We start from the raw sequence: 25,887 nt of genomic DNA on the forward strand, positions 1-25,887 counted from the left end.
CTTTCTTTCTTTCTTTCTTTCTTTCTTTCTTTCTTTCTTTCTTTCTTCCTTTCTTCCTTTCTTCCTTCCTTCCTTCCTTTCTTCCTTCCTTCCTTCCTTTCTTTCTTATTTGGGACAAAGGAAGTAGTAGAGAGTATAGAAAGCTTCAGGATTTACAAATCATGAATTCACTCTTCTCCATTTACATTTCTCTCTAGCCTAAGAAAGGTAAATTATGTCAGTTTTGAAGAGCCACAGACTTCTCAAGAATATGCCACAGAATCTAAGAATCATGGAATCTTAGGGAAGGGGTGGCCCCTATCCAATGCTGTGATCCTCTCCAATACCTACCTGGTACCAGAAGAACTCAGGAATCATCTATACTCTCACTAAATCCTGTAGGACCATGAGATTCAAAGCTGGAAAGCACATCTCAAAAACCCTCCTCATCTCAGAGAGGACAATGCTGAGGCCTGGAGAGGAGTTATCCATCCACGTTTTCACAGACAGTCAACAATAGAAGTCTGGATTTGAACTGGGTCTATGCATACAGGCTTGAATCTACCCTCTACCCAGATGCCAAAGTGACTTTCTTTAAGCTTTGGTTGACCACATCACCCCCTTAACTCTACAAAATCTAGCTGTTCCCTGTTGATTCTAGGATTGAATATAAACTATTCTCTTGGGACTTCACACCTGGCCCCAACTTTTCTTTGCAGCCTCCCTGTACATGACTTCCCTTCCCACCCTTGATGGTCCAACCAAACTGCCCTTCTCTCTCCTTTCCTCACACACACTCCTCCTCTACTCACTTCTCTTTATCCATTTATTCATTTTTGTCCATTTTGCTCATTTCACTTTTATCCATTTGTACATGTTTTCCCAGGTTTTCTGAATCCTTCATATTCATCATTTCTAAGGGTACAATAGCATTCCATTCCATTCATACCCCACAATTGTTCACCAGTGGATGGGCTCCCACTTGCTTTTTAGCTCTTTGCTACAACAAGCAGTGCTGCTAGAAATGTTTTTGTACATGGGGGCCTTTGACCTTCTGGGGATACAGGTCTACCAATGGTATCACTGGATCTGGGTATATGCAAAGGGCATGCACAGGTTAATGTCTCTTGGGGTATAATGCCAGATTGTTTTCCAGAATGACTGGATTTGGAATGGATCCAATTCACAGCTCCACAAACAATTAGTGTGCCCATCTTCTCAGAGCCACTGGGAAGAGTTACCAAGATCCTGGGCCCCGACTCCTTGATGTTTGTTTAGATCACTGAGCAAAAGCCAAATCTATCTCTGGCTTAGTCCAACCCTTTGTTTAAAATTTCTTCTTAAAAAAAAGGAGACCTTAGGGCTTAAGTATCAGTCTTATTTTTTTTCTGGATGACAAAAACAATTGAAATAGATCTTTCAGGATCTTATTTTTATTGATGCTTTTGTTTTTATATCAGATTCATGTCCAATTAGAATTAAGGGGAATCTCTATGCCAGCAGGACAGGATTCCCCTGAATCAATTTCTTTGAAGAAGCTGGGTCTCTGGGAAGCCAAGATCTTCAGAAAGGCCTGAGGGAAAGGCATTTCCTTCCCTCCTAGTCTAGATGAGACGATGGCTGAGAAATCTTACGTCTGTTTCTTTGAATCATCCCCTTTGGTATCACCTTAAGTAGCCTGTGAAATAACAATCTGCTAAATGGGAAAACTCAGCAGGATGGGACCCTCTGGAATGTGCCAGACACTTCAGGAGTACAAACAAAGAGGTCATCAAAACAATGGCTTTTAAAACCGGCAATGGGATCCAGGCTTCCAAAGTGCCTCCTCCCAGCACAACAGCTTTTGAGGAAAGGGAAAAAATAAACAGATGACATCTGTAGATATTTAAGGCTCCAGATACTATGACATTAGGTGCTGAAAGATGTTTGTCCAACAACAAACCCTATAAGTACCAAGGAAACAATTCTCAATTTGTATTGAGTAACAACATCTTTGGAAGCTCAGTCATGAGCATTTGGATGTATTATTCTGAATGAAGCCATTTAAAAACCTATCGAGCACTTTCTAACAAGGACGGAAGGATCAAGGATGCCAGCAAATGCCAAACCTTCCTTTATTCTTCTTCCTTCTAAGAAAACATGGGCAAAAGGTCCAAGTGGAGGAGTAGAAGGTATCCTCTTTCTAGATGGGACTGAGTGATCAATGTCAACCAGTAAGAGAACTGGGCCCAGGGCCCAGGGCCCAGGGCCATGCCACCATGCACTGCTTCCCAGGCGTACATAGGAGATTACTCTCCAGAACTTGCCCACAGAAAGTGCTTTCTTGGGCCAGGCTGTTATCATTAAGTGATGGCAGGACTGGAGTGGAATTAGGAGTAAAGATTGGTGCCCAGAGTGTTGAAGGACATACTCAGAGCTGAAGGAATCAGCAGGGGTGCTTACTGAGTAGCATGACACAAGCGTGGGAGCATTACTGCTTCCCCTTGTATTCCGTCCTACCTGGGGCATCTCTCCACTTACAGACCCTACCTGCTATATCTCTCCCCCAACTCAAACTCAGAACAGTAGAACTGAGGGGACTCTCAGGTCATTTTATCCAGTCCAGTAATTTTGCCGATGAGGAAACCAAAGTCTTCAGAGTTCTTCAAGACCCAATACAAAACCTCTATCTTTTATGAAGCTGCTCCAGCTTGATTCAAGCTGCCATGCTCTCCCCACCTCCTCTGAACTGAGATCCTACTGCTGCTGCAGGGGAGTTGGATTTATTGGTGATTAACCTGGTTATTCAGCATGAGATATGGGTTCAGTCGTCACGTGGGTCAGTTAGCTTTGGTTCCAAAACCCTAGAATGCACTCCTCCTGACAGATGGGGAAGGACTGATTCAAGTCAACAAGCATTTGTAAGTAATTTATTCATTGTGTGCCAGGCACTGTTACACCCTAAGTGTTGGAGGAAACAAAGACAAAATGGACCCTGTCCTCAAGAAGGCTACATTCTTTTGGGGAAGGCAATATGTACATAAAAGAATCTATAAACTACATGCAAATTAAATGTAAGATCACTGTGATCATGCAGAGGGTGAGAGCCCTAACAATGGTGGAGATCAGAGAAGGCACTGTGTCACCCAAACTGTGCTCTGAAGGCAGCTGGGGACTCTGTGCGATGAGGAAGGAAAACATTCCAGACATGGAGGACAGACTGCAAAGTCACAGAGATGAGAGAGGAAACACTGTGAACAGGGAGGAGGCCAGTTTGGCTAAAAGGAGCAAATAATGTAAAGAACTGCCCTATTAACTGGGGTTTGAGAGGGTACTGTATGAAGGACTCATGGAGGGATCAGCAGTTTTATATATAGTTGAAGGTTCCAAGCTAAAGGCAAGTGGCCACATGTTCCCTGACTGCCTGGCAGTGTGGGAATTGCCAGATGTATGGAGCAAAGGGAACTGGTTATTGGGGGAATGTGGCATTCACTGTGTTTGAGCTTTGTTTCCCTCGAGTATTATCTGAGTATTATCGGGGTCAGCTTCACAGCGCGAGTGATGCAACCTTAATTGCCTGGATGTTTGGGCTGCCTTTATAAAGGCAGTTCTGAACCCTGCGTGTTCTCTGACAATGTGGGTCAATGAACGGGGGTAAGAAATTTGTTATTGTTGTTCAGTCCTGTCCGACCCTCTGTGACCCCATTTGGGGTTTTCTTGACAAAGATACTGGAGCGGTTTGCCACTTCCTTCTCCAGTTCATTTGACAGATGAGGAAACTGAGGCAAACAGGGTTAAGTGACTTGCCCAGGGGCACACAGCTAGTAAGTTGTCTGAGGCCAGACTGAACTCAGGAAGATGAGTCCTCCTGACTCCAAGTCTGGCACTGTAACCACTGTACCACCTAGCTGCCCGTGGTGCAAAATATGCCAAAGAAAAATTGTTTCTCCCCCACAACACTATTAATCTCTGAAGACAAGTGTCCAAGGAGCACCTATGCAAATTCGAGGTAGCCTGTGATTTACTAACAATGGCACCCAAAAACCAACTACTCCAAGAATAAGATCAAAGTCAAAATTATATAAATCAAATATTGAGTATTGTGTGAACAGGATGTGTTCAACAATGAAGAGCTATGTGCTTCAGAATAACAAGATATCTGTATGTATCAGACAAAAAGCCATCACTCCAGGAAGTTCAAGTTTCATGGAAAATTGTAAAAGGGACACCCTCACCCCTCCATCACTGATCCCAGAGATGTCGTCCTTTGGGACCCTTGGTGGGAGGGTCATTTCAAGGCATCCAAGTATGGCATGGGCCAGTGCGGCAGCCCTACAGCTTTAAAGGTAGTGAATAAATGAAAGGATCATTTTACATTCATATGCAACAACCTCTACTATGTATTTGTTCTCAGGGGAACTACTGACACATACTGACATACTTGCCAAAAGTCCCAAGGCATTAGGACAGGCCCTCGTCTGTTTCCACATTGAGGCTCACATTGAGGCCTGAAATGAGGAGTGATGCATGTCTCAAAAAGTTCAGACACCCAATTTCCTTCCCTTGAACTTGTTAAAAAAAAATGTGTACTGAGCCTGCCCCAGCCCACCTCCAACCCTTACAAACCCCTTCTGAAAAGATCAGGCACAAATCAGGAGCCATCCTGAGCTCTGGAAGGTGCTGGAGTGAGGTAATCAACACACGAGAAGTCGCTCAGTTTCTCTTTTGGCTCCCTGTTGCAGAGTTAACCATTACAAGCTGCTACAAAGCATGTTTTCTCATCTTCTTCAATGACCAAGGCTTAAATTACATCATATTAAAATCAAAACCCAGTGATTTTCCTCTTTTGTTCATTAGAGTGGCTATTAGGCTTTAGGACATTCCTAAGCCACCAACTGTTCCACCTACACCTGAGAACAGCCCTAGCTCAAGACGTGAGATTGTCGTTCTCAGAGGGTGAGGGCATGCCAGCTGCACTTGGATCCAGTCAATCAACAGGCATTTAATAGGCACTTATGTCCTAGTGATGGGGTTGGGATCTGGGCCCCAGAAAGGGAAAACCCTGGACTTTCCCACCTGGCCAAATCTGGTGTTCCCCTGAGGCTGTAATCCCATCAACTGGCCTTTCATTGTGGACCTTCCTATGGCCCCAGGCCACTTCTCCATTCTCCCTTGGCCATGTGATCCAGGTCCCTGGAATTCTATTACCTCATGGACTACTTGGCCACTCCTAGATCCCTCCCACAGTCTTTCTGTACATAAGGTCCATGTTGTCTCCATGAAGATGGTCTGATTCTTAAAATCTAGCCACTGCTGGGATTCTTATAATCTAGCCACTGGTCAGATTCTTACAATCCAGACAATAGTTTACTAATGCTCAGACTCCTGAAGAGTCTGCCCAATATGACGGATGTTCTAATAAACCTTGTCTTTGGCTGAAAGAAGGCTTGGGTCGAATTCTTTCGGGCAGGACCCGCGTCTTGTGATTTTGGGGTCCCGGGACCTCTGAACCCCTAAACCGCATCTCTAGGCACCATGCCAGGCACTGGAGACTCAAATGCAAAGAAGAAAAGAATGCCTTTTCTCAAGGAGCTTACCTTCTAATGGGAAACACGTACTTCTAGCTACTAAAGCTTCACATTGCACCAAGACTTTTGGGACATCCTGTATGAGCATGCTTAGCATACGCTGGATAAATACAAAAGCAACAAAACCAAACAAATACCGAGTTGATAATACGAGGTGTTTAGGGAGGGCGGACACTAGCGGTCGGGGAAGAGGACTGGAATGGCTTGATGTATAAGACGGTGCTTGGGCTAGGTCCTGAAAGAAGAGAAGGATTCTATAAGGTAGGTGGCGGGAGTGAGGACACGCCAAACACGAGGGACCACATGGTTCAAGGGCACACAGATGGGAGACAGTGAGGAAGAGAGAGAAGGCCACATTAGGCTGTCCCAGAGAGTGCCCGACGGGGAGCAATGTCCAATGAGGATGGAAAGGTAAAGGTTGGGCCACAGTGGGTAGGGTTTTACAAGTGAAGACAAGCAATCTGCGTTTTGTCCTAGGGGCAACAGGGAGCCAGTGGCAGAGGCAAAGACAAGGTCAGATCAGTACTTAAGGAAAATCACCTGGACAACAGCTTTGGAGATGAATTGGAGCAGGGAGAAATGTGAGGAAAGAAGGTCAATTAGGAGGCTGCTGCAATAATCTCGAAAAGAGTTGCTAAGGTCCTGGCTGTGGGTCTGCTGGAAAAGAGACTGTGGAGATAGAAAAGGCAAGACCTGGCAAGTGACTGACTACGTGGGTGAGGGAGACTGGAAGAAGGCTAGTGCCTTTGGCAGAACTAGAGAAGCTTGGAAGTCAGTCGTCAAGGACCCTGAGGGCACGAGGACAACCCCATCACTCTGGCTCAATATCCTGACCTGACATGACCCTTATACTCCCCTCTTCTCTCCCTCAGGATCAGTGTCACAGCTATTGATGTCCTAAGCCCCAGAGAGGACAGTGAAGGATCATTTCCAAAAACCTGGGGTTGATAAAGTCAAAGGTGACCTGGCCAAAGTCGTAATGCCAAACTTTGGGGAATACTGGCCAGGGACAATATTCCTCAACTAGGACGTTTGGCTTTGAACTTTCAGTGAACAAACATGTGTGAGTGTGTGTGTGTGTGTGTGTGTGTGCATGCGCACATACACATTTTAAGAGTAGGCTGCAATGTCAGCACCATCTTGGGTTTCAATCAATCAGCTTGATGCATGAATGCAATTGCTGAACCCCTCCACCCTTCTGGTGCCCTCTTCCATATGTTCTTTATATCAGTGCTCAACAGACCGGGTGGCTCAGTGGATTCATTTCCTGTCCTTGCTGGGGCTCCAGTTGGAGGAAAGAAAACAAAATGAAACAAAACATATCCACAAGTCAAACTTATTATCCCCTGATGGTTGAACCTACCAGCATTGTTTGTGTCCAAGCCTCCCTCATGGTCCCACACAGGTCAATGTGTTATGAGAAATGGTCTTCTAAAGCACCGGTGGAAGGAGTTATTTTAATTTCTGTCTACGTCAGCCAGAATTCAGGGATGTGCAGCAGTTTTTCATGGCTCTGTGGCCTGAGGTGGATATTGGATGGGATTTTATAAGATCACAAAGTGAGGTTGGAAAAATCAGAGGCACATTTTCCAATAAAGGGGGATGGAAGCCTGTCCTCTGCCTTTCCTGGGGAAAAGGAATGTAGGAGTGCTGGGTTGGAGCTTCCTGGGGATCAGTAAGAAAGGTGTCCCATTATAAATTCCAGGACTGCTTTTAGAAGGAGATTATTCTGGAAATACTCCAGTACTGAAAGGGGGATCTTGAATCAGTTTTCTCACCCATTCAAGCTTACATCACAGGAAAGGGCACTTGTAAAGGTACCATGAGAAAACGTGGGATTTAGAGCAGTTTTTCTTGATGTGAGTAGACAAGGTGAGGAAGCAATGCACAGAACTGGAAAAGTCATTCTCACTGATGCTCTTGAATGGTCTGGGTCTAAGGAGGCAGTAGACCCTAAGGCTCTCAAGGAACCAGAGGAACACAAGGCAAAGCTGTATTTCTCCCGTCCTACTAAAGTATCCTGCTACCTGTGCTACTACAATGAAGGACTTGGATGCTGAGGAAGGCTCTTGTGGCACGTTTCCTGCCAGTTTCTTTTGTGGACGCAGCAGACACACAAAGAGACGTGATGGGACTCTAGACATTGAGATCAACCACCAACACAAGAGTTCAAAGACTTCTTTCAGGTAGCTCTCTCTGCCCTCCATCCTTGCTGTCGGTTCAGAAGACCCCACACAATTCATGGGATCATAGACCGGAGGTGGAAGAGAACTGACAGGCCATCCAACGTAGAACCCTCACTTACAAACGAGGTTAAGTGATTTACATAATGTCACCCTGAGAGTACCTGGCAGAGCCAGGATTTGAACCCGTGTTCTCCAACTCCAAATTCGGCCCTCTGCTGCAAAAGAAAAAGTGCACCCTGTAGAGTTTTTTATCTCCTACAGGACTTACTTTCTTGAAGATTAGAAAAGAAAACAGGAAGTGGGGGGAGGGCAAAGCTCTTCTAACAGAAGGTTGTGTAACGCTGCCAGAATCCCGCTCAGATCAAGGGGCTCAGACCAAGGTCGCCTGATCCAAACGTAATCCCCTTTTCAGTTCAGGACTCCTGGTCCAGGACACCAAAGAAGAGGAAAGGATCACAGGATCACAGCCTTTAGATTGGGAAGGGACCTTGGAGGTCAGCTCGTCCAAACCCCTCATTCTACCGATGAGGAGACAGAGGCCGGAGAAGTGAATGCTTCCCGCGCCTTCTCAGCGAGGACGGAACTCAAAGCAAACCGCACCACTCACAGGCGGCCTGAATGGGGCTGACTGGGGGGGGGGGGGGGATATAGCTCGAGTCAGGTAGAAAGCAACTCAAGTTCCTTTGTGTGAGCCCTCAGTTGCAGGTTACCGGAGAATTCCCAGATGGAGGAAGGTCGAGGAATGAGCTGAGATAGGCTATGCTCTGAGCAACTGAAAGGCTTAGGTTCGATGTCTGGTTGTGGACCTGAGGCCCAAACCACCGACTGGGCATTTGAATTTCTCTATCACGACAGCCTCCCTCTGGGCCACGGGTCAGGGGTCAGCACTGTGTAAAGCCTGGAACCACAGCAGAAGTAACTGACTCACATTACTTAATTCAGCCAGGAGGCAGTCTCTGAGGTTCAGCTGGGGAGGAACATTCAGCATCATCTAATCCAACTCATCCGTTTGCAGCTGAGGAAAGTGAGGCCTTGAGAGTAGTGATTGGCCCAAGGTCATGCGGGTGCTAAGTGCAAAACCAGGGTTAGAACCCAAGGCTCCGATTCCCAATCCAGCCCTCTTCCCATGGTCCCCTCTGCTCCCAAAGGTGAATGAGAAAGCACAACCGTCCTGGGCTTTCCCCAGCCTTGGAGCTTCCACCCCTCAATGCACTAAGCACCTGGCATAGAAAGCATGAGGTTACTGTCCCACCTCAGAGCCACAAGATTGTTCCAGGCTCCAGGTTCTGGCTCCCTTGCCTGGCCTGGCCCTTGGCCTAGCAACCTGCCTGGCCCAGGGAAGCTTCTTCACCAAGGGGAGAATGGGAGGCTTGGGACCCATGACCTAGTAGGCTGGTGCTGGAGGGTCCTGACAGCAGCAACTCACCCAGAACCTGACTTCCTCCTAGGTTCCTCTGTCCACAATGGGGTGAGATGGCCTCTGGCCCCACCTACTTCAGGGCAGGGCTGATGGACTTCCATCAGACTAATATCACGGGTGAACTGCCACCATAAGTCCACCTCTCCACCCCATAGCAAAAGGTCCTAGCCTTCATGGAGACTGATGCTTGGAGCCCATTCATTGGACCACCCAGAGCATGTGAGAGACAAGGGAGACCAGGAAGAAGAGAAGAAGGGGAAGAAACCCAAGCCCTGCCCAATGGTGTGGTTCTGCCGCGTTCTTCTAACATCCACACCAGTGGATTTTAACTCTGTAGTCTGTTTTCACTGAAGAAAGTACAAGTATTGATGTGGAGTTAGTTTTGGCCATTGCTTCATGTCTCTCTACCCCCTCCCCCAGAAGACCAGAAATTTGGAATGCTCTGCTATAATGGGTTGGGAAGGGGCTCACAGTGGAGACAGAGAATTCCCAAATCACTGCATTCCCACAGGACACATCTTCCCATAATGTAACTCAAATATGGTTCATAAAGGTTAAGCAGACTTTTATGAGCTGGCCTGGGATCCTATCTAGCATTATAGCATCGTTGTTATAACAATGATGCACTTAAAATGCACTCTGAGTTCCAAACAACCTACTTGCAAATGAACTTCTGGAACATAACCCATTTCAAGTTATGGACTGTGTGCATTGTGAGTTATACTCAATAGGTGATTTTTTAGAGCACACAATTTTATGTCAATAACAATGCTGCTTAAGTAACATAGCTAAGGCTCATCACCAGTCTGAGATGCCTGAAGAGAGGTGCCAGCTGAGCACAGGGCACCCCTATAAGCCACCACCCAAATCACTGTCTATCTGCTGAAACAAACCCAGGAACTATGTGAACACAATTACAAAACATTTTGCACGCAAATAAAGTCAGATCTAAATAATTGGAAAAACATCAGTTGCTCATGGATAGGCAGGGCTAATATAATAAAAATGACAATTCTACCTAAATTAATTTACTTATTCAGCACCACACCAATCAAACTACTGAAAATTATTTTATACAGCTAGAAAAAATAATAACAAGATTCATTTGGAAAAACAAAAGGTCCAGAATATCAAGAGAACTAATGAAAGGAAATTCAGGGGAAGGTGGCCTACCCGTACCAGATCTTAAATTGTGTTATAAAGCAGCAATCATCAAAACTACTTGGTGCTGGCTAAAAAATAGTGGTGGATCAGTGGAATAGGTTATGTACACAAGACACAGTAGTCAATGACTACAATAATCTACTGATTGATAAACCCAAAGGCCCCAGCTTCTGGAATAAGAACTCACTATTTGATAAAAACTGCTAGGAAAACTGGAAAAGAATATGGCAGAAACTAGGCACAGACCAAAATCTTACACCATAGACCAAGATGAAGTCAAAATGGGTACACAATTTAGATATAAAGACTGATACTATAAGCAAACTGGGAGAGCAAGGAATAGCTTAACTGTCAGATTTATGGAGAACAGAAGAGTTTATGACCAAACAAGAGACAAAGAACATTATGAAATGCAAAATGGATAATTTTGATTACATTAAATTGAAAAGTTTTTGAACAAAGCCAATGCAACCAAGATTAGGAGGGAAGCAGAAAACTGGAAAAGAATTTTTACAACCAGTGTCTCTGATAAGGCCTCTTTTCTAAAATATATAGAGAATTAAGTCAAATTCATAATAACACAAGTCATTCCCCAATTGATAAATGGTCAAACGATATGAACAGACAGTTTTCAGATGAAGAAATTAAAACTATCTATAGTCACATGAAAAAATGTTCTAAATCAGTATCGATTAGAGAAATGCAAATCAAAACAACTCTGAGGTACCACATCACACCTACCAGATTGGCTAACATGACAAAATAGAAAAATGATAAATGTTGGAGAAGATGTGGAAAAATTGGAACATTAATGCATTGATGGTGGAGTTGTGAAATGATCCAACCCTTTTGGAGAGCAATTTGGAACTATGCCCAAAGGGCTATAAAACTGTGCATACCCTTTGACCCAGCAATAGAACTTCTAAGGCTGTATCCCAAAGAGATCATAAAAATGTGGAAAGGACCCACATGTACAAAAATATTTATAGCAGCTTTTTGTGGGCAAAGAATTGGCAATTGAGGGGATGCCCATCAATTGGGTAATGGCTGAATAAGTTGTGGTATATGAATGTAATGGAATACTATTGTGCTATAAGAAATAATGAGCAAGCAGACTTCAGAAAAATCTGGGGGACAACTAGGTGACGCAGTGGATAGAACACCGGCCCTGAAGTCAGGAGGACCTGAGTTCAAATCCGGCCTCAGACCAAACACTTGACACTTACTAGCTGTGTGACGCTAGGCAAGTCACTTAACCCCAATTGCCTAAGACAAAAAAAAAGAAAAATCTGGAAAGACTTGTATGGACTGATGCTGAGTGAAGTGAGCAGAACCAGGAGAACATTGTACACAGTAACAGCCATACTGGGTGATGACTAACTTTGATAGACTTAGCTCTTCTCAGTAATGCAAGTATTTAAGACATCTCCAAAAGTCTCACGATGAAAATACTATTCACATCCAGAGAAGGAGCTATGGATTTTCAATGCAGATCAAAGCATACTATTTGCTCTTTTTTCTTCTTCTGTTTTGTTTTGTTTCTTCTTTCTTGTGGTTTCTCCTATTGGTTCTAATTCTTCTTTACAACATGCCTAATGTGAAAATACGTTTAATGGGAATGAATATGTACAGCCTATATCAGATTGCATGCCATCTTAGCGAAGGAGGTGGGGAGGGAGGGGGAGAAAATTTAAAACTTAAAAGCTTATGGAAGTGATTGTTGAAAACTAAAAATAAATTAATAATAAAAAATAAAAATAATTTTTTTAAAAAAAGAATCTCTCCAATGTGAAACCCTAAAGGATTTCTTTCTCTGAACATTCTAGGTCACCTGAAAGAAAAGGTTGTTAGCAGAGGTATCTAGAGAGAACCACCGGGGCCTCTGAAATCCTTAACATTGATTAAAAAAAATAGAGTGGTGGATCAATGGAATACACAGGTACACAATGCAAAGTAGTAAATAGCCATAGTAATCTAGTATTTGACAAACCCAAAGATACAAAATTTGGGGACAAGAAATTACTATCTGACAAAACTTGCTGAGAAAACTAGAAAGCAGTTTGGCAGAAACTAGGTATAGACCAATATTTCATACAGTATACCAAGATAAGGTCAAAATGGGTGCGTGATTTAGAAATAAAGGGTGATATTATAAGCAAATTAAGAGAGTATGGAATAGTTTACCTGTCAGACTTATGGATAAGGGGGAAATGTATATCCAAACAAGAGAGAGCATTACGGGATATAAAATGGATAATTTTGATTACATCAAAGTAAAAAGGTTTCGTACAAACAAAACCAATGAAACCAAGATAAGAAGCAAAGCAGGAAGCTGGGGGAAAATATTACAACAAGTTTCTCTGATAAAGGCCTCATTTCTCAAATATATAGATAACTGAGTCAAATTTAGAAGACTATAAGACATTCCCCAATTAGATAAATGATCAAAGGATGTGAACAGGCAGTTTTCTAAAGAAAAAATCAAAGCTATCTATAGTCATATAAAAAAAAGGCTCTCAATCACAATTGATTAGAGAAATACAAATTAAAATAACTCTGAAGTACCACACCTCACACCTATTAGACTTGCTAATATGGCAGAAAAGGAAAATGACAAATATTGGAGGGGGTGTGGAAAAATTGGGACACTAATGCACTGTTGGTGGAGTTGTGAATTGAGCAATTTGGATAGCAATTTGGAACTATGGAGAGCAACATGAAACTATGCCCAAAGGGCTATAAAACTGTGTGTACCCTTTGACCCAGCAATACCACTACTAAGTCTATATCCCAAAGAGATCAAAGAAAAAGGATCAAAGAAAAGAATATGTACAAAAATACTTACAGCAGCACTTCTGTGATGGCAAAGAATTGGGAATTGAAAGGATGCTCATCCACTGGGGAATGGCTGAACAAGTTGTAGTATATGATTGAAACAGAATACTATTCTGCTATAGAAAATGTTAAGTAGGATGCTTTCAGAAAATCCTGGAAAGACTTACATGAACTGATGCAAAGTGAAATAAGCAATCCCAAGAAAACATTATACATAGCAACAGCAATATTGTATAATGATCAGCTACGAATGACTTAGCTCTCCTCAGCAATTACAATGATCCAAGACAATCTTGAAGGACTTACAATGAAAAATATTATCTACCTCCAGAGAGAGAATTGATGGTATATGAATGCAGATTGGAGCATACTTTTTTAAGCTTTCTTCATTATTCTTTTTTTTTTGGTCTATTTTCTTTTGCAACATGGCTAATATGGAAATGGACTGCATGACTACACATATATAATCTATATCAAATTGCTTGCTTTCTCAAGAAGGGGGGTGAGAAGAGAGGGAGAGAATTTGGAATTCAAAATTTAAAAAAAAGCAAATGTTAAAATTTTTGTTTACATGTAATTGAGAAAACTCACCAATCATGTTGTGATTACTGATCTAGAGCCAGACATCCCAGAGAATGAAGTCAAATGGCCCTTGGGAAGCATCACTAACAATAAGGTTAGTTCTAAAGGTGATAGAATTCCAGCTGAGTTATCTAAGATCCAAAAAGATGACATTGTTAAAGTGCTACACTCAATATGCCAGCAAATTTGGAAAACACAGCAGTGGCTACTGGATTGGAAAAGATTAGCTGATTTTCCAATCCTAAAAATGGCAACGCCAAGGAATATTCAAATTACTAAACACATACGCTCATTTCACATAGTTACGCTTAAGTTTGTGCACGCTAGGCTTGACCGATATGAACCGAGAATTACCAGAAGAGTAAGGTGGCTTTTGAAGACGCGGAGGAAGTAGAGACCAAACTGCCAACCTGCGCTGAATCATGGAGAAAGCAAGGGAGTTCCAGAAAAACGTCTGTTTCTGTTTCATGGACTGCACCAGAGCCTTTGACTGTGTGGATCACAACGAAATGTGGCAAGTCCTCAATGAGAGGGGATTACCAGATCATTTTCTTGTCTCCTGAGGAACTTATATGTGGGTCAAGAAGCCACCAGTTAGAACCAAACATGGAACAAATGATTGGTATAAGATTGGACAAGAAGTATGACAAGGCCTTATATTGTCACCTTATCTGATTTAACTTAGATGCAGAGTACATCATGAGAAAAGCAGGCTGCATGAATCAAAAGCCAGAATTAAGTTTGCTGAGAGAAATGTTAACAATCTCAGATATGCAGATGATACCACTCTGATGGCAGAAAGTGAAAAGGAATTAAGAAGCCTCTTGATGAGGGTGAAAGCAGAGAGAGTAAAAGCTGGCTTGAAGCTGAACATCAAAAAAAGCTAAGATCTTGGCAACTGGTCCCCTCACTTTCTGGAAAACAGAGGGAGAAATAAAGGAAGCAGTGGCAGATTTTATACTCTTGGGCTCAAATATCACTGCAGACAGGGACTGTAGTCATGAAATTAAAAGATGCTTGCTCTTTGGAAGGAAAACTATGACAAACCTGGATGGCGTACTAAAAAGCAGAGACATCACCTTGCCAACAAAAGTCTGCATAGTCAAAGCTATTGTTTTCCAGTAGCAATGTATGGCTGTGAGAATTGGACACTATAAGGAAAGCTGAGCACCACGGAATCGATGCTTTTCAATTGTGGTCCTGGAGAAGACTTTTGAGAGTCCCTTGGACAGCAAGGAGATCAAATTAGCCACTACTTAAAGAAATTAATTCAGACTATTCACTGGAAGGTAAAATACCTAAGCCGAAGCTTAAATGCTTTGGCCACATAATAAGAAGATGGGACTCACTAGAAAAGACCGTGATGTTGGGAAAGATTGAAGACAAGAAGAAAAGTGGACGGCAGAGGATGAGATGCATAGATAGTATCATGAAAACAATGAACATGAACTTGGACAGACTTTGAGAGGTAGTGGAGAATAAAGGGTCCTGGTGTGCTATGGCCCATGGGGTTATGAAGAGTTGGACATGACTGGAACAATAATGATTGTGAAAAAATAAAATTAAAATGAAATTAAAAAAGAAAAGAAAAAAAACATTGATTTTAGGACCTTCAGTAGATTCTGAGGAGTAGATGGATAAAATGGGAAAGATTATCTCCTCAGGTTGAACACCCCAGAACACCAGGTGGTAATTCAGTGGGACCAGGCTTTATGGTAGACAGCGGGCTGTGAATCACACAAAGCCTCACCTCCTTTTTCTTCTTCCTTTCCCACTTATTTTCAGGTCATTTTGTCATTCTCCTCCTCGCCTGTCCCTTCCTACCCCTGGCCCTCTTTCAAAAAGGACCTGTTTGGATCAGAAGCCATCTTTCTCTCCATCAAGAATTCATTAGCAAGCTCCCAATTTTCCTGGATCCTTCTGCTTTGCTTTGTTAGCACCCTTCCCAATTGATCTGGGAGTCCAGTGAAAACGAAGGACAGAAAGTACAGCTGTATCATCATCCCCACCTGTAAAACTATACAGACCACTTGCATCTGAAAATCCAGCCATTTCTTGGAAAAAGATGGAGTATGTCAAGGTTTCATTGCTAATTCTTCCAATGGCTGCAATCTTAAGACAGTACGGAGCATAGGGGATAGAGCTAGGCTCAGAAGGAAGCCCTGAGTTCAGTCCCCTGACACATATATACCACGTGATCCTGGGCAAGTCACATAACTTCTCAGTGCCCCAGACAACTCTTTAAGACTGTGAATTGTGGAGAACTGTCTGATCTGCACCAGTAGATGACTTTCCTTCTCTGGGAGTCCCTATCCTAACAGAAATCACACATCCAGTCCCTACTCCTACATTATAATAATAATAATAACTAACAGGCATATAATGCTTTAAGGGTTATAAAGTGTGTTACTTATATTATCTCATTTGATAAAACTATACTTAAATAAATACACATACACATGTACATATATGTGTATTTACACATATACACACCGTAATTATCACCCAAAGATGAGAAGACATGGGGGAAGTGCCCACATTATTGGCATCATGGATACCAAGTATAATATGTACATATGCATGCATGCATATATATGATATGTATATAAAATATAATGCTGGTTTGCATTGATAGTGGGTATTTTCTCACTGGGAGGTCCCTACTCTAATACAAGTCTGAACCATATAACACACTCATATTCACTCAGACACACACACATATAATGCAACTTAAATTCTTAGAGAGTTATTTGGGGCACTGAGAGGTTAAATGACTTGACCAGAGTCATACAGCCAGGATGTGTCAGAGTGGAAGTTGAGTACAGATCTTTCATGGGCAGCCAGGTGGGGCAGTGAATAGAGCATAAACCCGGAGTCAGGAAGACCCAGGTTCAAATCTGGCTTCAGACACTTACTTAGGTACATGACCTTGGACAAGTCACTACACCTCTATCTGCCTCATCTGTAAAATGGGGCTAATAACAACCCCTATCTTCTAGGATTATTGGAAGAATAAAAATGAGTTAATATTTGTAAAGTACTTTGAAACTCAAAAGTATTATATACATGATAGTTATTATTATTATTCTCAATTCCTCTACCCACTACATATTGCTGCTTCATAATATACAGGCTTTTTAAACCATACACATAAACATATATATCAATCATTAAAATATGTGTATTATTTTCTATTGTATACACATCTCTTTTTTTGTACTAATAATTGCCAAACAAAAAATCCAAGCATAATGAGGTTATTTAAGGATAGGACCCACAGGGTATTTAAAATTTATTAACCTCTTCACCCACATTCAGAAACCGGAAGTCTGGAAATCACTCCTGCCTGAACTGTGGACTACTGAGTTCCACACAATTTCGCCTGGCCACACCCTGCCCTCTCAGGGAGAATCACAGACCTCAACAATAATTCCTAAAAGATGTCAAATGGGAATGATTCCAAAGATTCCAAAGAATACCCCTGTAACCTCATGCCTCGTATTAATTAAACTGCAGACTCGTGAAACAAATTTAACTAATGCCAGCCACTTACCACCCTCCACTGCCAAATCTGACCCCTGTACCTCCCTGGTACCAATTTTGATAACTCCCATCACACAAGATCCCTCCCACTGGATCCCCTGCATCTTCACGGATTTAGGTAAATTGCAGAATGAATAAAAGCGAAAGGTCTTTTGATCCCTTTGAGATATGAATCTCTTCATCACCAATTCAGTCACAGACCTCCACCGTGGCCTTGGCCTTCTCCCTCTGACTCTTAGAAGGACTCGGGAAGCCCTTGTGAGGAGGTCTCTAGATGCCTCCCTGACCCTCTCCCCTTATTCCCAAGCCTTCTCCAGGCAGTGGGTGGAATGTCCACCTTGACAGGACGGTTGGCCTATATGCACCCTTATGGATGCAGAGTCAGCTTGTAGATGGTATTGTCAGGCCTGCACACGGGGTCGGCTCAGCTGGGACAAGCCTGCCCCCCAGCACACATTTGGTTTGGAATTGGTTGGCAAAATGAGGGGAAAAAAAGTAGAAAACTGAATATACACTTCCAAAATGGAACCTGCACCCAAGACGAGAGGAAAGAAAAGGAAAGGAAGGCAGAGACTGGTTTCACTGCCTTCTCCCTGCCGCCCGCCATACTTTCCCCCTGAACAGATTCCAATACCATCACTCACCCTCTTCACAGTTACTTCCAGCAAACCCAGGGCAGCATTTCCACTCCAGAGCTGTCACGGTCCGGTAAGACACTTTGTAGGTGGGTCTGATCAGGGTCCTGTAACTAACACAAAAGAGCAGTCAGCAGAGGGCAGGCCTCCATCCCCATCCTGACCTCGTTTTTAGCCACACAAGAGCACCGCCATTGATGGCGCACAGCAATGCTTTTCTCTGACAAAAGCCATCTTGTCTAGGGCTGGGGCCTTTGTCTTCCCTGATATCCACCTAAGGGAAGCCTGAGCATTTTCCTCCTTGAGATCCCATTGTGGATCCGCCACACATACATACACACATGGATATATAGCTAGCTAGATAGATAGATACATATATACATATATCATACATACATACATGCATTTGTCTGTCCTTCTGAGCCTAATTTTCAGTCTGTACCAAACGAACACTGATTCTGGACTCAGAGAACTTGGGTTCAAATTCCACTTTGACATCTTCTTGTGTAACTCTGAATAAGCCACTAAATGTCCTTGGGCCTCAGTTTTCTCTATCTTTTCGCTCCATCTCTGTCTCGGTCTGTCTCTCTCTCTCTCTGTCTCTGTATTGTAAAATACAGGGACTGACCTAGATGGCCTCTGGGGACCCTTGCAGTCTACATCGGATCCTATGGTACCTCCTGGGTGCCTCTCATATTCCCCATCTATCCCCCATTGTGTCTATTCCCCATCGTGTACCCTCCCAGCCAGCCCCACTGCGCTCACCTGTCTTTGCTCCCCAATCTCAATCCCACACATAACCATTTCACTCTACACTCTCCTCAGGACTTCAGTCCCTTTGCTCCCTCCCCCACCAGTGCTCAAACTCTACCAGACCCCCAGATCACTCCTACCATCTGCTTCTTCTCTTGATGAACAAAAGCTGGAGAAAATCATACAATCAAGCAGATGGAGCCCCTACAAATCAGTGTCATCCAAATCCAACTGGGCCTTCCCTTCAGCAGGGCAATATCTGTATTCCCTATGGCACTCCCCACAGAGGATGCCCCAAGCCTCCTATCTCAGCCCCCTCCCCCGTCCTCTCAGCTGAGGGCCTCATTTCACACTTTCCTGAGAAAAACAGAAACCATTCCCTAGGAGCTCCCTCTTCTTCTGCCCCCTTCTCTGCATCTCAAAACCCACTGACATCCTCTCCCATTCTTTAATCCTTTACTCCAGTCTCCAACAGACATGACCCTTCTCTCCTTTAAAGCGAACTCATCATGTGGGGCAGGGGAAAAAGCACTTATTAAGCACCTGCTATGTGCTGGGCACTGTGCAAAGTGCTTCACAAATCTAATCTCATTTGATAAATCTTATTTCCTCCTGTCACCTCCAGGTGATTATCTGCACAGCTATCCCTCCTGCCCAATGTGCATTCTCTTGTTATCTACTGGTTCCTGCCTGGCCGCTTTCAAATACACACGCAAGGCTTTCCCACCCTGAAAAGACAATCACTAGTGTCCTTCCGTCCCCCGGAACCATCACCACCACCGCCATCACCTTCTCCTCTTGTAGTCAAACTCCTAGAAAAAGTTGTCCGTACATGTTCCACTTCTTAGCTCACTATATGCCAGGCACTGTGCTAAGCACTGGGGAGAAATGGAAAGGTCCCTTCAGACCCTACCTCAGAATATGATTTTTAAATAAAGTAAAGCAGAGAGGATTAACAAGTTATCAAAATACGCAACTATCAAAGTACAGTTTTTAAATCAAGTTAATAACCTCCAGGTTAGGAACCCCTGCATAAGATGGTCTCGAGTCCTTTCCAGTTCCAGGACACTCTCACACTCTCTCTTCTCTGTCTGTCTCTGTCTTTCTCTCCTTGTCTGTCTCTGTCTCTGTCTCTCTCTGTCTCTGTCTCTCTCTGTCTCATATATAACTTATGATTTCATTTGGGGTGGGGAACCTTCGGCCTGGAAGACACATGTGGCCCTGTAAGTCCTCAAGTGTGGCCCTCTGACTGAATCCAAACTTCAAAGAACAAATCCCTTTAATAAAAGAATTTGTTCTGTAAAAACTTGGACTCAGTCAAAGGGCCACACTTGAGGACCTAGAGGGCCACATATGGCCTCAAGGCCACAGGTTCCCCATCCCTGGATAAGAACTTCTATAAGTAGGAAACTACCTGAGAAAGATCTCACCAATGGAGATCACCCCTTGCTCTGAAGCCCAAAATGGGGAGCTGCCTGGGGCACAGGGATGGGGGGGGGTAGCTGTTAAATGACTTGCTCAGGATCCTAGCCAGGGTGTATCTCAAAGCGAGGTGGCACATGAATTCAGGTCTTCCTAATTCTGTCCCCTACATATCACACTGCCTTGCCCTACAAAATAATAAGAGCTCATTTTCTATAAGACTTTATAAACTATAAAACACTTTAATTACCCTGGAACACAGATGGTGCTAATATTATTCTTACCATTTTGTAGATGACAAATTGAAGTTCAATTTGGGGGGCAGCTAGGTGGTGCAGTGGATAGAGTACCGGCCCTGGATTCAGGAGGACCTGAGTTCAAATCTGGCCTCAGACACACAACACTTACTAGCTGTGTGACCCTGGGCAGGTCACTTAACCCCATTGTCTAGCCAAAAAAAAAAAAAATGAAGTTCAGTTTGGTTAAATGACTTGCCCACAGTCACAAAGCTAATTAAGTTACAGACCTGAACCAAGGCTTTCTGATTCCCAAGTCTGGTGCTCTTTTGACTATAACCAGAAGCAGCTGGTGGCATCACAGTGCAGAGAGCACTGGGCCTGGAGTGAGGAACACCTGAGTTCAAATCTGACCTCAGAAATTTACTAGCTGTGTGACCCTGGGGCAAGTCACTCAACAGTTTGCCTCAGTTTCCTCAACTGTAAAATGGAACTAATAAAAACACCTATCTCTCAGGGCTTGTTGTGAAAATCAAATAAGATTTTTAAAAAATTATTTAGCTTGTCCCCCATGTCTGAAACATTCTTCATTTCTCTGCCTACTGATCTCCCTGGCTTCCTTTAAGTCCTAATGAAACTCCCACCTTCTACAGGAAGCCTTCCCCAATCCCTCTTAATTCCAGTGCCTTCCAGTTCATTATTTCCTATTTGTCCTGTATAGAGCTAGCTTTGTACATATTCATTTGCTTGTTTTCTCCCCCATTAAATTATTAAGCTCCTTAAGGGCTGAAACTGTCTTTTGCCTCTTTTTGTATCCCCAGAGCTTAGCACAGTGCCTGGGACACGGTAGGTGCTTAATAAAATGCTTACCGAATGACCAACTGACTAGCACACAGTAGGTGCTATATAAATGCTTATTCCCTTCTTTTCCCCACCCATGACCTTGTTGTCTTGGGCTAAAGACAGAAATTTTCTAAACACTGCCCCTGAATCTGAAAAGTCTTGTTATTAGTTTCTCTAAAAAAACAAACTTTGCACACTTCTAATTCATGAACAACCCCCCCACCCCTGCCCTGAAAAGTCTCCGCACTGAGGAATTTCAATGGCTATTTTAGGACACCTGCTAAAACCAGAAGGGATTTGTATGTGAATCCACATATTTGTTGGGAGAAAGATTGGGAGAACTGAGGTAAATAGAGGTAACACCGACAACCTGAACTCCTCATTTCCCATCCAGAAAGAATGCAGATCTCAGTGGGAGGCTAAAGGAAAAGGTCAGGGACAAAAAGGCAGAAGCAAATATGAGGTTCTGTTCTTTGAATGACAATGAACAGAAACTAAGCCTGTGGCTTTTTTCTTCTGACAGAGACACTAATAACAGTAACAACAACAACAACACCAACAATAATAATAAAAAAAATGTGTAGCACTTTGAGGTTTGCAAAGCATGGCACATGGAATAGAATTGCTGGGTCAGGAGTCAGGAATCCTTGGATTTAAATTCTACCTCAGACATCAGCTGTGTGACCTGGGCAAAGCTCTTAACTTTTCTGAGCCTCAGTTTCCTCATTTGTCAAATGAAGGAGCTGGACCAGAAAGTCCCTGAGGTCTCTTTCTTCTCTAATACTAAGACGTGATGAGTCTTTGATCTCATCTGGTCCTCTCCCAACAACCCTGTGCAGCAGACACTCTAGGTCTTATTATTCCCATTTCATAGATGAGGAAATGGAGGCTCATCAAGGTGGTTAAGACTATCAAGCTAACAGACTTCCAGAAATTCTGTCCACAACTCCAATGCTCATTCCACAGCACCAGAGCTACCCTTTCTGATCAGGGTCTGATCTGATAGTATCCAAAGCAATACAAATATATTTTATCTTGAGAAATTAAAATTTGAATAAGAAGGCTTGCTCTCCGCTCCTATCCTAAGACTCACCAACATATTGTTGTAGGCCAGTAGTGTCAAACTTAAATAACAATGGATACCTGCTGGCTGCATACTGATTTAGAAAACCACAAATTAACATTGTCTATGTTGTATTGCATTTTCACTTACTTGGTTAACAATTGGTTCCTGTGGCCCCAAGGAGTCTTGCCAGCTACACGGGCAGGCCCCCATTGGATAACTTTGCTGTAGGCCACTGGTCAGGGCAGAGGGACGAGTGGGGCCTGAGAGCTCAACAACAGTCTTGGTGCCACCGTGCTTAGCTACAAAGATAGCAGGGTGTGCCCTTTTCACCCAGAGAGCCAGTACTTTAGGAGTGGGAAGGAGGAAAGATCTTTCAATCCATCTTTAAAAAATCAAGCATCTTTTTATTCAAAACAGGAACCGTTATTTCTATTATTTGTGATCACCTATGACTTAACAATATCTGGAGACACCAGCAGGTGGGGCTGCTTCATCAGCTTCCTTGATAACCTCAAACTAGTCCAGATCTGTTGCTAGGTCCACCCACACCACCCTCTACACCGTTTTTGGTTTGTACTATAGATCTTTGCCACCTGACCCAAGATGCTAATGGGAGGTATGTTTTGTGTCCATCTCCTCTGGATGAGGCACACATCTAATACAGCTCTGGGGAGCCCCAGGCTTTATTGTGGACCAATGTAGATTCCAACCCTACCCAAATGCTAAAAGGCCACTTTGTAAGGACCAGCCTGTTCCATGTGCTTAGATAACACATCAACAGACATTTAGTTAATCCAACATGTGAGCTAAGGGTATGATCTGGAGGATGCATGAGACTTGGAAGATGAATGGATGCCACGTTACTTTTCTCCATAGAACCTTCTTTAATTACCCCACCCCTGTCCTCAGTTAGCAAGAACTTCTCCTCCCATATGATTTTGACTCTTATGAACTTATCCAAATTCTTCTAGGATTTCTTAATTGCCAACTTTAATGGCCACTTTTCAATCTTCACTCTCCTTAACCTCTCTGCAGCACGACACTGATAAATGCCCTCTTTTTTTTAATATTCTCCTCTCCGGGTTTCATGTCATTGCTCCCTTGCTCTTCCTCCTACCTGACTTTCTCACTCTCCTCTGCTGGATCTTCATTGATGTCCTGCTCCCAAAATACAAGAATCCTCCAAAGGTTGTATCCTCAGCCTTCTCTTATCTGGATACCTATGCCACCTCTCATGATGACCTCACCAGTTCCATTGTTATTACCTCAAAGCAGATGACTTCCAGATCTATAAGCCAGCTCTTCTCTCTCTCTATGTCTCTCTCTGTCTCTCTGTGTCTCTCTCTGTCTCTCTGTGTCTCTCTCTGTCTCTCTGTCTCTCTCTCTCTCTCGAGCTCCAGTCCTACATCACTACCTGCCTACTGGACATTTCAAATTGGATGACCCATAAGCATTTCAAACTCAATATGTCCCAAAACAGAACTCATGATCTTTTCCCCAAACCTATCCCCATTCTGAACTTCCTCATTCCTATTTTGGGCACAATCTTTTTCCTAACCACCCAATAACTCTAGCAAGTGCACGGTGGCCTCCATTTTCCAGCTTAGAGAGTCTCTGTGATCCCTGGTCCTCCTGAGTCTTCTTGAGTCTTAGTTGGGTTACTTGTCCTTTGGTGAGAAGAAAGTAAGAGAGGCTTTTCTGTGGCCTCCATGGTTAGGGGGTTGGCACAAACCTTCCTGTCCTCCTTAAAGATGGACCTACATCCAGAATAGAGCTAAAACCTTAAACCTGTTGACATTTTCTACTTATTCTGCCCCTTGGGACTGACTAACTCCTGTTTTTTATGATCTCTCATCAATATTTCCTTAGCATGGCAGGAGGCAAGAAATAATACATCTTTGAAGCATCTTTCTTCAAATGGGGGATTCTAATAAAGCAGAACACAGTTTTTGTGCTTAAGAACCCCATAAAACAAGGAAGTAAGGACACAGGAGTATGTAATTAAAAAGCCAATTAATACAGTAATTGTATAATGAAATTTATGTTAAAAACCATTTAAAAATAAAACAATTCTTCCACAACGTGAAAAATACATTTGAAATCATGAGTTAATGTGACATACAATAAAGACTAGAATCTTTCTCATCAAAAACATGTAATAAAGAAGAATGTTCAGTCTTCCTACTGCTATTTAACTTAGTTTTGGAAATCCTAGTCACAGCAGTAAGACATAAAAAGAAATTAAAGGAAAAGCATGGGTAATTAAGAAGTTAAAATATCCATTTGAAGATGACTGAGAAAACCCAAGATGACCCCAAAATAAAATAAAAAAGGTAAAAATTGTAACAGATGACAAGTTAGCATCTCATAAGTAACATAAATAAACACATGAAAACATCTGCATTTCTAGAAGCCATCTCACAAAGGATCAAGGTAAACGGATATAAAGATACAGAAGGCCCATACATGGCAGGTTTTTCTGCATGTGTTTCATCTCTGTGGGGAACTTAGAGGCCCCAGAACTTCCATGGAGGAAAACAAAGTTGGGCAGTGCCAAGCAGTAACCTGATCCGGACTAGGAGATAGGTCTCGGGGTCCCTTTTCTCTTCCCTTTGCCCTTGGGAGGGATTTCCTGCCTGACAACCATGTGATCCATTCGGTTTTTATCAAATCAGAGCATGTTGAAGCTAGAAGGGATGTTAGAGACCATGTTCTTCATAGGTGTCAAACTCATGGCCACAGCAAGAGGCCTGCAAAACTTCCATGTTCTCAGAACCAGATTAAAAGGTAACTGGGAAATGTTGAATGAAATAAATACAAATAAAATGCAAATGGATAATGTTAGTTTGTGGTTTTCTAATATTTAGCCTTCAAGGATCTATTCAAGTTTATATTCAAGTTTAACACCACTGAATCTGACCCTGGGGAAGGAGGGAGGGAGGGAAAGAGGCCCAAAGGAGGGAATGAACTGCCTTGTTCAGGGTGACCTGCCAAGTCAGTGGTGATACTAGGATTAGATGAAGGTCCTTTGACTCCCAGAACCTCAACGTTTATTTTCAGCTAGATAGTGTCTTAATTCCTACCTGGTACTTAGACCTAAAGACCCTCCATATCTTTAAAAAAAATTGTTTGACTAGAGAAAGGTTGTTAACCGTCAGGCTCTCAGAATGGGAGGGCTGGCCTCAGATGGTGGCTCATGTTACAGCCAACATTTTCTACGGCATCTTTCTATGGCCACTCCCTTCAAGTCATCCCATGGGTTCTGCTGATGGGTCACTCCACAAAATGGCTGCCTGGACATCTTTCGCAATGGCTACATGGAAAACTCATGGACCAATGTTTTCCAGTTTTCAAAGGCTCAGACAAGAGAAATCATGGCAAGGAGGCAAACACGCATATTCAAAAGTTAGTGCTCTAGAAAACCATCCCTCCCTCTCACCCAAGGCCAAACTTTCCCCTGAAAGCTTGAGAAACACTCTTCTACAGGAGAGAAAGATGCTGAGCCCCTAACAGAGCTGAGCTGAGAAGCCAGCCTGGTAGGCACTCTCAAGCCCTGGCTTTGGCCCCTGCGCAGTACTCTCTTGCATGGGAAAAGGAGTGAGAAGAAACAGCCTGGTAATCAGAGGAGAGAATCTGGAGACACAAAAGGAAAGTGG

At 43.1% G+C, this 25,887-nt stretch overlaps 1 protein-coding gene across 1 annotated transcript in view; it reads right to left on the reverse strand.

The window, feature by feature from the left end:
* Positions 1-25,887, reverse strand: part of LOC114043222 (collagen alpha-1(XXVI) chain-like) — a 266,331-nt gene that overhangs the window by 168,659 nt on the left and 71,785 nt on the right. Inside the window, 1 exon segment of the mRNA XM_027862255.1 lies at positions 17,921-18,024. Within this exon segment, the coding sequence (XP_027718056.1) occupies positions 17,921-18,024 (104 nt within the window).

Source organism: Vombatus ursinus, unplaced genomic scaffold (assembly GCF_900497805.2).
Source record: "Vombatus ursinus unplaced genomic scaffold, bare-nosed wombat genome assembly UNPS02014768.1, whole genome shotgun sequence".
Lineage (NCBI taxonomy): Eukaryota > Metazoa > Chordata > Mammalia > Diprotodontia > Vombatidae > Vombatus > Vombatus ursinus.